Source organism: Microcebus murinus, chromosome 12, assembly GCF_040939455.1.
Source record: "Microcebus murinus isolate Inina chromosome 12, M.murinus_Inina_mat1.0, whole genome shotgun sequence".
Lineage (NCBI taxonomy): Eukaryota > Metazoa > Chordata > Mammalia > Primates > Cheirogaleidae > Microcebus > Microcebus murinus.
Genome location: NC_134115.1, coordinates 41,992,652 through 42,010,903, shown reverse-complemented (window position 1 = coordinate 42,010,903; position 18,252 = coordinate 41,992,652). Strand labels below are relative to the sequence as shown.

The 18,252-nt window shown below is 38.4% G+C and overlaps 1 protein-coding gene across 5 annotated transcripts in view; it reads left to right on the top strand.

Annotated features, from left to right (window-relative positions):
• The window catches only part of FREM1 (FRAS1 related extracellular matrix 1), a 137,982-nt gene that overhangs the window by 100,609 nt on the left and 19,121 nt on the right, over positions 1-18,252 (top strand). For all 5 annotated transcript variants that reach the window (XM_012769645.2, XM_076008744.1, XM_076008750.1 and 2 more), the window contains 4 exons: positions 4,011-4,212; positions 4,942-5,086; positions 14,865-14,994; positions 17,518-17,590. In XM_012769645.2, the coding sequence (XP_012625099.2) occupies positions 4,011-4,212; positions 4,942-5,086; positions 14,865-14,994; positions 17,518-17,590 (550 nt within the window). The remainder of the gene's footprint in view (positions 1-4,010; positions 4,213-4,941; positions 5,087-14,864; positions 14,995-17,517; positions 17,591-18,252) is intronic.

Sequence of the window (18,252 nt, the reverse complement as noted above, 5' to 3'; positions counted from 1 at the left end):
CAAGCTGGTAGGCTACAAATTTCAGCAGGAGTTGATGTTGCAGGCTTGAGCCCAAAGGCAGTCTGGGGGCAAAGTTCCTTCCTCTTTGGGGGACCTGGGTCTTTTCTCTTAAGGCCTGTGACTGGATGAGGCCCACCCATATTATGGAGGGCGATTTGCATTACTCAAAGTCTACTGATTTCAGAGTTAATCACATTTAAAATACACCGTAGCCTAGCAAAGTTGACACATAAAATCAACCCCCATGGTCTCTATCTAAACTGGGGAGTCATGATAGACAAGGTGGGTGCTGGATGGGCCTTTGGCACTAGGAAAGTCCAGCAAATGTAATGAAATGACACATTAGGAGAAAAGAGAAGGTATTGGTATCATTGACACAGTGTGTAAGAAGCACTTTGTACATATTAAAATTATTGGCTTTTAAATTTTATTATAATGAACTTTTAAATTATATTTCAGGATTTTTTTTATTAGTCCCATCCCACTCTTCAGTCTGTTACTATCTTTTTCTTGATGTCTAACTCTCCACTCTCTGTTGAGAAACGTGACTGTATTGTCCAATGAGGAATAATTTTCTGGGTTTATTTGGCTGCAAATTTGTAAGAATTATAAGAGTTCCTTCCTGCACTCCATAGCAGAGATGGAAAAGGGAGTGGAGTTTGGAGAAAGTACCAGAACTTAAATCAGATACTCTCCCCACACCAACATTCATCTTAAAAAGCATGGGTATCGTAAAAGAGTTATCCCTTGAAATGCATGGAATTTATTGATAGGAAAATGTTGGATATATGTTGTAAAGCTTCTTTTACATCAAAAGCGCAAGGTTTTTCTTGCAAAAAAAAAATCATTATGTGTAAAAACCTCATAAGGAAAGCCTCAAACTTTCTCCTATAATCCCCCTGACTCCAATGGCCTCTCTGAGCAGAGTGGTCAAAAGGCTTTAGGAAGTGACTGACCACGGCCAGCAGTGTAGGAGAAATGACCCCCTCAGTCTCTTGCCTTCAAAAGCTTTTTCTGCCAAGACAATACGATGTTGACCACCTTTGAGTGATGAATTGGTTCAAATAAGTCTCCACGCATGAGTAAACTACTGTCATGGTGGTACCTGGGTAACTGGAGGGAGAAGCTACTGGATTTAACATATGCAAAACACAGGCACAACCCAACATTCATTTTGTAGGAAATCATTTTTGTCTGAACAAGATAACTGCAGCTTATGCAACCTGCAGTCCTCCTTCAAAGAGGGAGGGCTCAGGTCAGGTAGAAAGGACTCCTGTCATTGCTAAGGTTCTGGCATGTTTGAGATGATTTTCAAGGAATCGAATATGAGTTATCATAGGATACAACTTTCTTTTTAAAAGCACACCACACCTTGCACTTCAATACTGAACAATGCTTCTTGTATACCGAGCCAGAAGATCTGCTTTTGAAGAAGCTATGCACCCTAATAAGATCTAGGATATATTTTAGCATGATTATGACTAGAGCCACAACAGGGGACCATGTAACTAGAATTTAGATAATAACAGGCATTTGTTAAGTGTTACTTTTGTAACACTTTTGTTTTTAAGGCAAATAAAATATCCCAAAACAAAACAACGATCCTACACTCAGCTACTTATGAAGTTTGGGGATTTCTTACATGGCCTGAGAATATTTTGGTTTTTCCTCTTCTCCCTTTGGCCGCCCCCTCCTGTCCACCATGGTGTAGGAGCTTCTTCCCTAACAGGACATGATAACAGTCTGACTCTCCACCTCCCACCCAACTGCACAGCTCTGAAAGTGGCTGCCCACTCTTTTCAGGAAAGGAGAAGAATGAGTGTGACTTTCGAAGATGTTTGCTGCTGTTTCAGTTTATGATATAGTAGCTTATTGCAAAGAATTCATAAACTCCAGAAAGGTACAAGGAAAAACTCCTTTGCAATCATGCCACTCAAAGATAACTATTGTTGATGGCTTCCTTACATTCTTTTATTCTGTGTAATTAAAAAGTCAGGACAATATTGTACGTACTATTATGCATATCACCTGTTTCCACTTTTCATATGCCATGAACATTTCCTCATATCATTAAATATTTTTTGAAAATTTGATTTTAAAAGGCTGAGTAAGACTTGGTCTCAGGTGGAAATGGTTTATAATCAATGCCCTGCTGGAGTTTTATGTTTTTTGGAATTTTAAAATTGCTATTGTAATATTTTATTTAATTTATAACTAATACCTACATATACACATTTTTTCTGTGCATGTCTAATTTTTCTATAAGATACAGAACATTTTGCCCAAAAAATGTTCACTGTTTTACACCCCTACCAGCAAAATATAAAAATGTCTTTTTCTCCACATATTTACCAACTTGAGTTATGATTATTTTTGATTTAAAAAAAGAATCTTGCCAATTTGAAAGGAAAAAGTAGTTGATTATGACAAAATTCCATACAGAAATAAACAGAGGAGGAACTGTAATTTTTCGCACCCCAAGACAAATGAACAGATTGGTGCAAATGATCTCAGACATTTGTTTGTCTATACAAACATATATATGTATTTGTTTTTAACAAAAATAGTGTTATAGTCATCTTCCATTCTGCAACTTGCTGTAGTTTTTTCAATTAACACAAAATTGTGGAACATTTCCTCATCTCATTAAATATATTTTGAAAATTTGATTTCAAAAGGTCTTATCATTGACGTGAATTCTTTGCTAGGGTGAATTAAGATTTAAAGTAGCATCATTTAGGGGGTAAATGAAGTTAAGAATCAAGAGATTAGGAGTGAGGGGAATGAAGGTAGATTTCTTGTATCTGTTTTCTAGTATCAGTGGTGAAGTCGTGCTAATCCATCCAAACCTGCGCCATCCCCAAACTACAACTGTTATCCTGCAAATGCAAAGACGGACTGAGCTCCACACAGGCTACCATACCTAAATGAAGTCTTTTGTGGTGTTTAGACCTGTATTCCTGTTTTTACTTATGAGCCATTGCCCATTCACCATCTTCACAAATCTAGTACACCTGTTTCGTTACCTGACTCTCGTTCTTGATGAAGCAAACATGCAAATGTCTAAAATAGCTAACTTTTCATTTTTTCCTTACTGAGGTATCTCTATTTTTATTCAACATTTTTGTCATTTGAACAAAGACATGCCAAAAACCAAACTTCTGTGTATTTATAAACTCATACAATTTTATTTCTGTAAATCACCAAACACTGGAAACATGGGGAAATCCTTTTGTGGAGCTAACATTGAGTTGGCCATACAATTCTTGGGTCAGTGTTTATGTATGCATTCCAGAAATATTCCCTGGGCTTCTGTTATGGTTCAGGCACTGTTATAGGTGCAGGGAATAGACGGGAGGGGCGGGGAAGAGACCTAAGATCGGCCCTCCCAGAACTCGCATGCTAAGGGGCAGTCAGACAGTAGACAAGTTGATAAAGTTGGTTGAAGGTTTGCAAAGGAAAGTTGGCCTCTCTTCCAGGCACTGAGATATTTGCTGAGGATATTGTGAACAGGACAGTCTTTAGCAGCTATTAACTCATGAGGCATGAGGAGTATAAGGAATCTGAAACTTGGCAGAGATTGTCATTTTTTTTTTTTTTTTGGAGTCAGAGTCTCACTCTGTTGCCCTGGCTAGAGTGCTGTGGCGTCAGCCTAGCTCACAGCAACCTCAAACTCCTGGGCTCAAGTGATCCTACTGCCTCGGCATTCTGAATAGCTGGGACTACAAGCATGTGGCACCATGCCTGGCTAATTTTTTCTATATATTTTTAGTCGGCCAATTAATTTCTTTCTATTTTTAGGAGAGACGGGGGTCTTGCTCTTGTTCAGGCTGGTTTCAAACTTCTGACCTTGAGCGATCCTCCTGCCTTGGCCTCCCAGAGTGCTAGGATTACAGGAGTGAGCCACCGCTCGCCGGGCCTGAGTCTGTCACTGTTGAACCATGAAAGCCCTACGTTGCGTGGGGGTGAGAAACGTTTGGATAACATTGTATGTAACACTGATGATTCAGGTGGACCAGTTGGACAGAGCAGCCCCCCGGATCACACTCTTGCATTCCCCTTCGCAAGTGGGGCTCCTGAAAAATGGCTGTTACGGGATTTACATCACTTCCCGCGTGTTAAAGGCGTCAGACCCTGACACCGAGGACGATCAGATCATCTTTAAGATTTTACGAGGCCCACAATACGGACATCTGGAGAACACAACAACAGGTACTGGCCTCCTTAATCCTTATAATTGCTCATTTTAAAATACCCAGTGGCTGGCAGGGCTAGAGAGTAATTTAATTAAGTGTAGGCCCATTTGGTAAACACTCCCCAGGGCTTACTGATAGATGCAGTTTATAAATCAATATTGGTGCTAAAGAGGGTTTGAAGCTGAGTTTTACTAAATTCATCTTGACTGGGAGAGCCAAATGCTGATATACAGCTGTTTATTGTTTACAATTTTTTTCTCAACAGCAGATTGTAATATATTCAGAGGAACACAGTGTCAGGATTAAATTTCATATTTGTGTCTACTTTTTTCTTCCATTATGAATTCCAAATGATGTCAGTTCTTCTTTTAAAATGCTGGAGTTTTTTTTTCCCTAATGGTTTCTCTGGGTTGTATATTATTTCTGCTTTATGAACGCAATGATCATAATATACCACTAAATGGGATGGCACAGAATTACAGGTTTTTATTACTCTATCTTCCTATTCTCCCTCTATTTTTATACTTTATGTAAGGCAAATATTTCTGAAGCGAAGCAGATTTAAAGTGTAATTTATGTTCATTGCATTTGAGTTTTAAGATGGCTGCAGAAATGTTGATTTCTTTTAAAAAAATGTACTTTAGCTGTTCTTTAAAGCTGTTTAAAATAAAATAGATAATTTTATAAGCCCTTATTGAATGTTCTATTTGATTACCCAGGAGAATCACTTATTTCTTTTTTGTAGGTGAATTTATCCGAGAGAAATTTAGACAAAAGGACTTAAACAGTAAGACCATTCTTTACGTCATAAACCCATCTTTGGAAGTAAATTCGGATATCGTGGAATTTCAGATCATGGACCCCACAGGGAACTCTGCCACTCCTCAAATGTAATTTCTTTTGCTTATTCAATAGTCCTGTATATAACACTCAGAATGTGTCTGAATATTGGGAAAATGAAATGTTCTTTTTCAAATGGAACCCAAGAAGGTAAACTAATAGACCATTTCACCTGTTCACAGAATTAATTGGGAAGAGGGAATTTTATTTTCATTATTGCTTAATAATGAGAAAGCCAATAGCTTTACAGAGTATGAAAACATTACAAAGTTAAAATAGCCCTGGGTTATTAATGTTATGTGTGTAAATGCAAACACTCCCACAGGCAGAGAAGTTTCTGTGTTGCCAAGCCGCAAGCATCCAGGACTGAGCTTTGCTGGCTCATGTATAAATCGTGCAGCAAGAGGTCACTCTAGGACCATGTTAGTAACCCAAGGCTTCTAAAATATCCAGGCTCGGGAAGAATAAGGTGGTGAAGAAGAGTTGGCCAAACATCTCTTTCCCTGATGAAAAAAATTAGTTACTTGGAAACGCCTTTATAAGTTAATAAACCTAGATAAGATGAGGATAATGTAAAGAGGAAAATAGACTTAAGGAAAGTCTTAAATGACACTTGGAAGGTGTATAAAGAATATGGCTCTCAGAATAACAGGAGAAACAAACCCTCAAAATTAAGATTAACAGACCATAGGAATTTCACTGACCGGGCCCCTATTCTAGACTTTTCTTGAATAACTTAACAGCTAGCAGATGTTCTTAGAAAGGTCTATCAGAGCTGTGTTTTTTTTCTTTTTTCTTTTTTATTTGATACCCTTCCTTGTCACCTCAAAGAAAAGTTGTTCATTTATCCTAGTGTTGGTATTCACCATTTCCTAGCCATACTAAACACCATAAGTGAGCACAGCCCTACTGTGATCCTTTTATGGTGGAAAATGGACAAAGAAAGGATGAAAAGAAAGCCTAGGCACCCTCTCTGCCCGTCTCCATTCTTGCCTTTTCTTTTTGATCCTGAATTGTAGTTTCAAAGATTTGCCAGCAGAGGTCACTGTAGTCATTGTTAGGAAAAAACCTGACATTCTTTTCTTAGCAAAACATGTTCCCAGGGTCCCACTGCCATTGCACTGATAAAGTGTAGTGCTTGGCCCAGATTTATTAACTCTAGAGGTTTTTTATTGAGTGGCTACTATATGTCAGGCGCCTAGTCCTAGGATCTAGAAAGTAGGTGAAAACAAAGAAGACCTGGCCCCTGGCATTAAAATATAATCCTGAGGCTACAAAAACTTAAACAAATGACCCCCACCTATTAAACTGTTTTTGCCTAAGAGAAATAATTCCTTAGAATCACAATCTTTGTAGAAAATATGTCAACGACCTGCAATATCAGACAAACATCTTCCAAGTCTCAAGAAAATGTAAGAAAAAAATCCTACTTCAAAAACATTAATAAATTGACTTCACTTAGTTTTTTTAAACATTTATAGTTCAACTAAAAAAACATAAGAATATTGATCACACTTGTTACTGACCTAATGCTGACCTCTTGTCCTTCATGTATGAGTGCAGTCTAGCTGACAGAGAATTTTTTTCCTCCAGCAATGGTGCTAGATTGATATCACTTCACTCACATGCCTTTTTTATTCCTTGTTCTTACCGAAGACATTGCTTTTTGAAGATGGTTTGTGTTTTTTAAATGAACCTCAAATTCATATGAGAATTATAGCAAAATTTGCTTAATTTAATTTTAAACTTAATTGAGGCGATTTTAAATGGGATCCTGATTTGTTGGATATCAGTTTTCATGTACTTATGCTGGAGATGTTTCCACTTGAATTCCACTTGAAATGATGGGAACCAATAGAATGAAATGCTATAGTGTATGCCTACCAAGGAGTAAGTAATACAAAAATAACTTTGATTTGATTCTAACATATATTAGGCTATTTTCTTTAGAGTAGACAAGGGAGGTAAAAATTACTTGGCATTTATCTTCATAATTATTGAATGATATAATTGTCCCCAACCCCATATGTAAGTATTTTTGGAACTAGGTGCACATTTTTCCAATAAGAAGCAATGTTCTGAATAGTGGCTTGTCTTCCAGACAGCCAGCAAGAACTTAATACAATAGAAATCACAGTCATTTGCAATATAATTGGTTTTGTTCTCTCTATTTCATTGCTATTTATTTAATCACCACAACCACCTATGAGTTAGGTACCACTGTAATCTAGAACTTACATATGAGCCACAGAGATAGAAAGTGACTTTTCTAAACTCACGTAGATAATTAGCAAGGGACCTGGGATTCAGGCCCAGGAAGCGTAGCTATAGAGTCTATGGTTTTCCTCACTGCAGTAAAGAACTTGCCCATTCTTGGCAACTGCGCTAAACTGGCCTGCAGGGAATGGAACAGCAGACTCATCTCCCTCCTTTCTCTCCAGGCATTAACCACCCAGACAGCAAGAAAGAAGGAATACTTACTCTTCAAGGACTTTGAAGTTTAGGTTTTTTAAAAAAATATATAAATCACAGATATGAATATTAGTGTGCGCTCTGTATCCAGCACACTGGGATTCATGGTTTATTAACCACTGGACTTGGAGCTAAAGGACAGGGTTTATGCTTTGGGTCTGCCCTTCACCTATTGATTATTCCAGCCTTAGTTATCTCATCTGTAGAATGGGAGCAATACTACAATTTGTTTAGAGAAACAAACATGGTAATGTCTTGTGTATTTAAGGTCCTTAATAAATGCCACTTGTGGTGGTGATTACTATGGTTGTTAATTCACGTGGGGATAACACTTCACTACTTGAAGAAGTATCCCAGAAACATGTGGTGGTTTAGAAAGCCCACCTCTAATTAGAAATTGATCCTAGGATGATTCCCAAAGTGAACAATCAGTGTGCTTATTAATCAGTAAGAAGACCTGGCCGTGGAACTTTGTGTTCTTCTTTGGCTTAGGATTAAGAGGTTAACATACTTCATATCTGAAGAGGTGAAAAAAACTCTGTAATGAAGCTGAAGGGACTGGTGGCCGCAGTCTGGAGCAAAAAGGGGCCTCTTTTAGAGCATAGGAAGGACACCCCCCACCCCCACTCCCCCACCCCACCCCCACTCCCCCACCCCACCCCCACTCAGTGGGAATGTCTCAGAATCTTGATTGCTGGTCAGTTGTCACTACTGCAGCATTCCTATAGCGTATCAGTCCTGAAGGAGCAATAGATGTTCTCTTTTAAAAAGTGTTAGAAAATGCTGATTTGAGTGAGATTAATCAAGTTATTGCCGGCTAGCTAGCACGTCTGCTTGTTTAACTTCATCACATCCCAGAATTGTGGAGATGTTCGTGTAGATTGTGAATCTCTGATAGAGGGAGAGTTTGCAGCGTATCTCAACCTGACTGGCCTATAGGATCATCCCACCCCACCCCCACCCCCAACACACGCACACACACACACACACTCACAGAATAGCTCAGGGAACACGTTTTTCATGGGATACATTTGGGAGACACTTTGTTGTAAATAGAAATTATTTATAACACTGATATCGATGGAAATTTGCATAAAGAATTAGGTTTGACTTAGTGCCTAAATTTCAGGCACTGTGCTAGGTGCTTGCTTGGACAAGGAAATTAGGTGCAAAGCCTAATTATCCCGAAGTCACTGGATGAGAGAAGAGCTGAAAGTGAACCCTGACCTCCAAATCTAAGTGAGCGCTCATCGTATTGCTCATTTCCTGGCACGACTCACTCACATGCTCGTGTCCGTCCTCCCATCCAAGGTGGATCTCCAAAACAATCTGCCGAAGTCCCAAACTAAGTGACACAGGACCCACATCATTCATCAAAAGCACCTCTGCAGATCACAGAATGCAGTCAACTTCTAATCAGGGCAGTTGTCCTAATACTTCTTCCATGTGGACCTCTTTCTTGTGCCCACTGGGGGGAAAAAAAGTGAACTTCAAAAGCAAAGTTGTCCCATGCTGAAGTTCTTGATAGCTCAGTGGCTGCTTCTCCAGCTCTGCCTGCTTCCAAGCACTCTGCTTCTTCCCCTCCCTCTGGCAACCTGCACTCTAGCTGTTCTATTATTCGCTGTTCTATTATTCCTTTTTGGCTTTAAAAGAGAAGGGACAGAAGAAATATAAAAGAAAATGAATTTTGATCAGGAAAACTTTGCAATGTTTTAGCAGCTTTTATGAAACACCTTGCAGGGGAAGAGGTTGACACTATTGGCTAGCTAATGCCTGCACGTTACCTGCAAGCGAGGAGTTAAGGTATTTGTCTACAGAGCAGATCTCAGGAAAGCGCAGAGGAAGGGAAGGAAAATAGCACTTATGAAGCACCCACTGTGTACAGGTGCTTTATACATATTAACTAATTTTAATTTTCATCATTTGACAAGAGTGTAATTCTCTTCATTTTAAAGATAATGAAAACTGAAGCCCAGCGAGACTAAGCAACTGACCGTAATCACACACTACTAAGTGTTTGCAAGGTGTGTTCGATTCCGAAGCACTTGGTTTGAGTACTCACTATGCTGCCTCTTGGCTAAACACTGTTTCCCCATTATCAAGAGAAAAAGAGAAAAATGAAAACACAGGTGTTCATAGCATTAGATGATGGAGTTTAATAGCAGCATCTTTGAATTGATAAGTCTTAGTTAGATTGAATACTTGGAAGAATATTTTTTAACATTTCCATTTTCTTAAGTCATTTGCTATTTGATTGTAAGTAAAGATCTAGTTATAAAAATAGTGATTTAATCAAAGTTTTAGCTGCTGTAAAACCTTTTACTGAGAAGCTCAAAATACTTAATGAGAATTCATGAAGGTTCATTTAACCCCTTTGAAGTACAGACTCATCATTATCACACTTTGAAATGTCTAATAATTACACTATTACAGGAAGTGAGGAAACTGAGGCATAGAGAGGCTAAATATCTTTTCCACAGACTCTTGTTCACTTGAATTAATGTCCCAAATCCCAGACTGGTGTTTTAACTCCAAATGTTTCTTTCCGTTTATTGTTTCTTCATATAAATGAATCAAGTAGCCACAAAATAAAACACAAGGAAGCACATATATTTTACTCTATTACAGGGTCTCCTAACCTTGTTACTACTGGTATTTTGGGACAGACAATTCTTTGTCACAGGGGAGTGTCCTGGACATTGCAGGATGTTCAGCAGCATCCCTGGCTGCTATCAGCCAAGTGCCAGGACCACCCTCTTCCCAGCTGTGACAATCAACAGTCTCCAGACATTGCCATATGTTGAGAACTACACACACGCCTTAGAAAATAGCATACATATGTGTTAAGAAATTATGATTTATGGCAGAATGCTCTTTTATCAATGCCATCTTTCTCTCTATACTAATAAAGTCTAATAATAATCCAAGGGTGCAGAGTAAGTCGGGGCTAGAGAGAACACAGAAGGATCATCTAGCCTAGCATTTTTTCAAAGTGAGTGAAAGATGATGTTGATAATGTTGTGGAGAAAAACATTTTTGATGACCAACTGAGCTTGGGAAACAGTGGGCTACACAAGATCCATTCATTCAGTTAATAAATATTTATTGAGCACATACTATGTTTTAGACATTCTACAAGGGCCTTTGGATACATCAGTGAACAAAAGACCCATGTTTCCTTGGAGCATACATGGGACCTAAATAAATCTCATAGTATGTTATACATGATACATGCTTTGGAAAATGAAAAGTTGGTCAGGATAAGAAAATTGAAGGTGCTAGGCTTTTGGAAAGAGTCCAAACAATTTATGTGTTTGTTTGTTTGTTTTAGAGACAAGCTCTCTGTCACCCTGGTTGGAGTGCAGTGGCACAATCACATCTCACAGCAGCCTTGAACTCCTGGGCTCAAGTGATCGTCCTGCCTCAGCTTCCTGAGTAGCTGGGACTATAGGTGCATGCCACCATGCCTGGCTATAGGCTGCAATTTTAAATTGAGTGTTTAAACAGCATTTCTTACACCTGACTGCTTAGGGTTGGAACATGGCGGAGGGAGCAGAAGCCTCACATCTTCTAATCCAATGTTTTTCACTACTCCATACTATGTCTTCCATTCACATTACTGGTTGTTGAGGACCAAAATTTAGCTTCACATTGAACTAGCTTTTTCTACTGTGATGAATACGCCAAAGCCACTTATGGAGGTGGTTCTCAACTGGGGGGGGGGGCACTTTTTTCTCAAGGGACATTTGGCAACGTCTGAAAACAGTTTTCGTTGTCATCATTGGGGGGAAGTGATGCCATAGCAGCTAATGAGTAGGGGTCAGGGATGTTGCTACACACAGGACAGCCCCCACCACAAAGAATTATCTGGTGTGAAATGTCAATAATGTTGACATTGAGAAACTCTGACCTAGAGGCTTGAGGAGTTTCCACTTCTGCTAAATGACTTGAAATGATTGCCATATGGATTTCACATGAAGTGTGTCTGTAAACTTCATTTCTAACTGTAGAATGAGCTATACTCAATAGTGACAGAATGGAGGGATTATTAAAATGTGAAGATGTGATATGAACTGATCTTTATCTACATGACATCTACACATCCAAAACTTTCCAAATTTCTCTCATGGGCTCCTGCATGTGGATATTTACATAATGCCAGGCATATAGCTGTTTGGCTTCTTACAGGGAAAATTCTCAAGTGATTGACTACAGCTCTTATTTTTCATCCAGGTGTTTGTGTAGAGTTTAAGCAATCACAGTCTCAGCACAGAAAGATCTTCTCAAATACAGTGTTGCAAAAAACCAAAAATCATATTAAAAACATTTGTTGCATGTATTCTGTAGGTATTCAAGTGCTTTTTTTATTTAGATATTTAAATATATAGCCTGGCTTAAATTTCATGGCTTCTCAATAGATCTTTATTATTTGTAGTGAATAGTTTTAAGAAAACAAAATAGAACATCGTGTAATGACAACCTTGACCTGTAAGCATTGTGCAGCATTCTAATGGTGCAACAGGGAAATGCACTCATATTCGCAAACACTAAAACCTTTTATTCTTTGAACCTTAATAGCCCTCTGAATGGTTCCCTTCTGGATCTAGATCAGCAAATTGCATTTAGCTTCAAGCCTTGAGGTCACCGGGATCTGAAGAGTGACATTGATGGATTTTTGCTTGTCATGGTTAGCATTAGCAATGGATAAATTCTCAGAAGAATTGGACATTGAAACTCATTTGAACTCACTGATAGCTGAAATACATCCAAATTTATCTGTTTCACTCTTTCCTGCCCTCTCTCCTAAAGCTTCTTTCGTAATTTTTTTCCTTTCTCATCTACCTGGATCATTTTCAAAATTCTTTGCAACATGTTATTTTTATTGACATTGATGATATCCTTGCTGCTTGTTATCTTGTAACTCTTTAAGCATTCAGTAGTCCCCCGTTATCTGCGGGTGATACATTCCAAGACCCCCAATAGATGTCTGAAACTATGGATAATATTGAACCCTATGTACACAGTGCTTTTTCCTATCCTGTACGTATGTATCTATGATAAAGTTTAATTCATAAATTAGGCACAATAAGAGATTAACAACAATAACATAATGAAATAGAACAACTATAACAATATACTAGCATCACAGCTCTTGCATTTGGGGCCTGTGATTAAGTAAAACAAGGGTGACTTGAACACAGGCATTGTGATACTGCGACAGTCACCCTGATAAAAGAGCCGGCTGCTAAGTGACTAAGGAACATCTACAGTATGGATATGCTGGACAAAGGGATGAGTTGCACCCTGGGTGGGATGGCACAGGATGACTTGAGATTTCATCACACTATTCAGAATAGCATGTAATTCAAAACTTATAACTTGTTTATTTGGGGAACTTTACATTTAGTATTTTCAGACCACAGTTGACAGGTAATTGAAACTCTAGGTAACTGAAACCGTGGAAAGGTAAACGGTGGATAAGGGAAGACTACTGCAGTCATTTATTTTTGTATTTCTTGATCTGTTTCATGCTGCATTTGAATTCAGTTGCATCAGAGACCCATAAGGGTCTGAATATTTTAAAATATAAGGATCCTGTTCTCATGTGAAAAATTTTATTAGGCTTAGCATGCCAGTAACAGTTTCATGTCTATATATTGCATAAAAATGTATGTTTATATAGATTTGTGAATCCCTGTGATAATTCCATGCTCCCACCCTCACCTTCCCCCAGCCATGACCCTCAGCTATGAACCAGTGCTATTGAGTTTATTTTGCTACTGAACCTAAGTTCACTTTATGTCCTTGTGATTTGACACATGATCAGTGGGTACAAGAACAAAAGTGGTTGTTTGAGATAAACTTACTCTCTAATGTGAATGGCCCCCAGGAAACCCTGGAGAGTCTGTGGAATTTGTGAACTCCTGTTCCATACAGTAGCACCCAGAATTTCTAGTTTTGGAAGGAAGGAAGAGAGAAAGAAGGAAGCAAGGAGGGAGAAAAGGAAAAAGGGAGGGAAAAAAGAGAGAAAGAAAATTATAAAAAATAAATTTAAAAGCTGTGAGGGTAGAGTCTGAATCTGATCGGAGGTTTGGGAAATACAATAAGGCAACCACTGAGGGTTTTGTAAATCTAGAATAAAAGGGAAATGAATAAAACAAAAGGAATGGAATTGTGTTCAACAATCATAATGAAGATTGCTTATATCTTTTACATTGCCATATTGCAAGGTTGCAGGTAGTAAAAAAAGGTAAGAACATATATGGAGTAAAAAATTATTTTTCAGTTTATGGTCTCTTTTATTCAAATGTAATTTCTGCTATGATGATACAATTTTATAGCCTGGCTCTGAGAGAAATGTTTAGATGAAACATTTGAAGCGCTCTCACTTCAAAAAGGGAAATATTTCAGGGGAAAGATAAAATTGTATTGCCCTTCTGAGGCTCACACAAGAGCCATGAGGAACTTCAATTGGGAAGAGAGAAGGGAGAAGAAGACTAGATTTGGTGTTACATTTAGGCTTGAATTTCATCTCTGCTACCTACTAGCTTTGTCCTAGCTTTTTGCCTTTGAGCTAGTGATTTAACCTCTCTGAAGTTTGGTTTTCTTTCCTCTTTTTGAAAAAATAATGTCCCTCTCTAAATGATGAGAATTAAAGAAAACAATTTCCTTCAAATACTAGACTCACTCAATACACCGTAGGAAAAAAGGCCACCCTCTATTTATCAGGTTTATTCAGTTGTATGGTTGCGTCCAAGCTGTATACTAGTGCGGCCCTTTTATATGCGCAGAAAGAAGAACAGAGAGTTATGAAACACATGTACATTATAATTCCTAGGCACATTCTCAAGGGTAACTAGTTAACCGAACCCGGGTTCAGAGAAGATCTGTGCCTGGAACAGTTCTTGTTGCACTAATGAGGAAGGCCAAAAGTCAAGATAGGTGGCTTCTTATCATTGTCTTTTCCAAAACCAAATGCCTCTTTGAACTTAACAACTGCTGGTTTCTTTCCCTTCGGAACACTTGAGTTTGAGTCCCCTGTAATAATATCTGTGGGACCTTCAGCAGTCCTTTAATCTTAGACTCTTCATTTGTGAAGTGGAATTCTAATACTTGCTGTGTCTACCTTACAGCGTTTTTGTAAGGATCAAATAGGACAATGTTAGTATAAATTCTTTGTGAACTAAAATGTACCAAACAAGTGTAAGGAATTTCTATCGTTGGTGTAGGTTGATCAACCACTTTTTGCCACCGTGATGTGAAAAAGTGGCTCAGTCTCCCACCCAACAGAGGATTTCCATAGGCATTTACTATGCATTTCTTATGATTAACCTTTTCTTTTCCTTTCTTGCACAGTTTGGAATTGAAGTGGTCTCGTATTGAATGGTCACAGACTGAATATGAGGTCTGTGAGAATGTGGGCACTTTGCCCTTGGAAATTACCAGAAGGGGATATTTGATGGACTCGGCCTTTGTGGGCATAAAGGTAACAACTCTAAAATGCAAATTATCAAGCTAAAACGTATGTTGCTGGTTAAGTGCCTTTAAGTTTTCTCTCCAGAAAAATTCAGAATGACCAAAGAAATGTCAAACTGCAGGGTTGTCATGCTCTTCTGAAGAGTCTAAGTATAAAATCTCACTGTCCCTCCATCCATCATGTGGGTTCATTAACCCTGAAATATAATTCTTTAAGACACATTTTCAGTTTTGAAATCTGGTCATTTGTCTATATAAACTCATTAGATTTTGAAGTTTGATTTCACAGATATATGCAATTTAGTGAAATTGGGCTAAATTTTGCTTTGGAAAGAGAAGTTGGATGCAAGATCTTTATAGGGTACCCAGAGTGAATTTCAGTCCCCAAATGGCTTCCTCTTAAAACACACCCCCAATCACTTTCCATGGTCTCAGTGAATGAGGCAAATCAAGAGACTTAAGCCTATTTTAAGAATTGTCCAAGAAAGCATATATTACAGGAACCTTGAAATATAAAGGATTCTCAGGTAATCCTTTTTGAATTAGTCAACTCACTATTTCTTTCCATCGACATGAACTAAGAAGCGCAACCTATAGCTCCTGGAATTGAGGGATTTTTTTAGGAGTCATTGTAATAATAGCACTTCAAGAGAATGAGAGCATGAAAAGCTTGTATGTACTAATGATGGAGAATGAGTTTTAATGACTCCCCTTTTCAATCTGATGAAGAAGTCACTAATATTAGCTTCTGGGAAGAATGGCTTCACTGTTAAGTCTTGATTTTAATAATGAATTCAAATCACCCTCAGAACTCTATGCACCTAAATTCCACCATACCCAGACCCACTATTTATCTTTCCAGTGGTTATAGACTCTTTTCCCCAGGTCTGTTGGTGCTTTATTGTGATTAAATGGCAGGAAGCTTGGTATGCCCTATCACTTCCCAGAGGATTGCTTATGGAATCTGCCTGGATGGTTTTCTAATAATCCTCTAGTCCTCATAGAAAGCACCATATGCTCTAGTCTGGAATTTGGGGCCACACTACCACTCACCTTGCTGGGTAGAAAGAATATACATGGTGTTACGTGGAACTTTATGTCTATTAAGCAGAATGTGTACGGGGAACCCGCCTGCTGAGTGTGCAGGCCTTCATCAAACATGGTCCCAGAGTCTTTCAGGACAACTCTGCCCTAAGCACAAACTACCATCTTATGTAAGACCTTATTGGCTACTCGACTAGGAGCAGGGAAAGAGAAGGTATTGTTACTGCATGTGGTTTGCCCTGGTTTTAATCATGTACCCTCACCTGACTAATCTCTCCAACCACCTTGCCTCCGACCATTGCTTTTCCTAGGTAGGATTCTGTAAACTCAGTGGTGGTAAATACCAGGTAATTGTACGTACAAGAACCATGCAGGGAAATGTAGCTTCCAGCATATGGTGGGTACAGGTGTACAATGGGCTGCCTCTGCACAATGAAAAGTGGTTCGGGGGAGGCCTGGCACTGTAGACAGAGTGAATGGGAACCTCGGAGGTAGTACCCTTCCTCAGCAACACGTCTCCACTGCAGACCAATTCATACATGTTAGGGCCTCTGATTTGAAATGGACATATCGTCTGAGGCCATAGAATAGCAATTCTAAAGATTTTAATTAGGTACTTTATTCCTTTGTAAGAAGGAACGTATAAAAATGTGCAAATGTAACAACTGCCCATTATGCTTGTGTGGGGTTCTCATTCTATGACTTCTTCAAATTAGCCAAGGGCACTTCTTAACACATATGTAGGCAGCCACTGGGGAAATTTAAAGCAATGACTTCAGAGACCTCAGATCACCTCTTGGTTTTTAGCCCTGGAGCTGAGGAGCAGGGCTGTAGCCAACAGTCTCCTTAGACTAGGGTGATTTTTTTTTTCCACAACTTACTTGGGAGTCTTGAAAGCACTGGACCCTGGGTGTGGATTCCCTTTGTGTGGCTGTTACCCGGATCTTCACTCCCACAAAGCTCTCCTTCATGTCTGTGAGAAGCGATGGTTTCATCCAGGCGGGAAAATGGAACAGAGTTGTTTGAGTTAATCTGGTCAAGAGGCCCCGGTGCCCTGGAGCTTGCAGGATATCTCAAAGCTGGCTGACAGATCCTCACGTGGCTTGTCAGGAGTGCCTGCTTTTTCTTCTCTTCAATTTTCTCCCTCCTTTTTTGTGAAGGCACTATTTTAAGACCAAATTGGGCTTAAAGGAAGGTAATAAAATTGTACTCATAATAAAAAGAAAAATATTGTTTACAATTCATGCTACTTTCTCCAATAATAGAATCATTTATAAAGGAAAAGGAAATAAAGCATTTCTTTCCATGGATATTAGTCTAGCAAAAAGTTAACTTAAAGGAAAATCCAAAATGGTTTATTATAATAAAAAACCTACTTATATATTAAAAACAGATTTAAGAGCATGAGTTTAGGCTAGTATGGGGGAGAATAGATGTTTCTCTATTATAAAATATTTTTATTAAAAAAAGACATTTTTTCCCTCTTAAGGTCAACCAAGCGTCAGCTACAGTTGGAAAAGATTTCACTGTGACTCCATCTAAACTGATTCAGTTTGACCCAGGTATGTTTAGTGTCTACGATTTTGTTTCATGTTTTTTGTAAGCAAGTCTGGATATTATGGAGAAGACAGAATACTATGTAACTTCAGCCAACTAACTACAGCTAACAGCCAAACTCCTCAGGGAGCCATATCATCTCCAAAAGAGATGAGTTTGAGTTTGAAGTTTCACTTTCATATATTTTTTTAATAACAATGAATATTGATTTCAAATGAAAAGAAAGATCATAACAAATATAAAATATCACATATCAAACCAAATGTCTAAAAAATCCAGAAAAGAATAAGGACATTTAAAAATTATTTAAAAATCTGACACAAAGTTATAATAATTTAATTGCCTCATATTTTTTATGGAAATTTTCAGAATGTTATATTCTTTCCATTTTTTTTCTTTTTTTTTTTTTTAGTAGAGACAGGGTCTCACTCTTGCTCAGGCTGGTCTCGAACTCCTGAGCTCAAATGATCCGCCCACCTCGGCCTCCCACAGTGCTAGGATTGCAGGCATGAGACACTGTGCCCAGCCCAGAATATTATATTTATATGGATTCCTAAACAGCATTTCTAAATGATCCATCTTGGAATAGATTGATATGGGGAGATTCCATGGGAAGATAGTATTTACTTAAATAGTACTTATTGTTTTAAATTTGTTGAAATGTTTT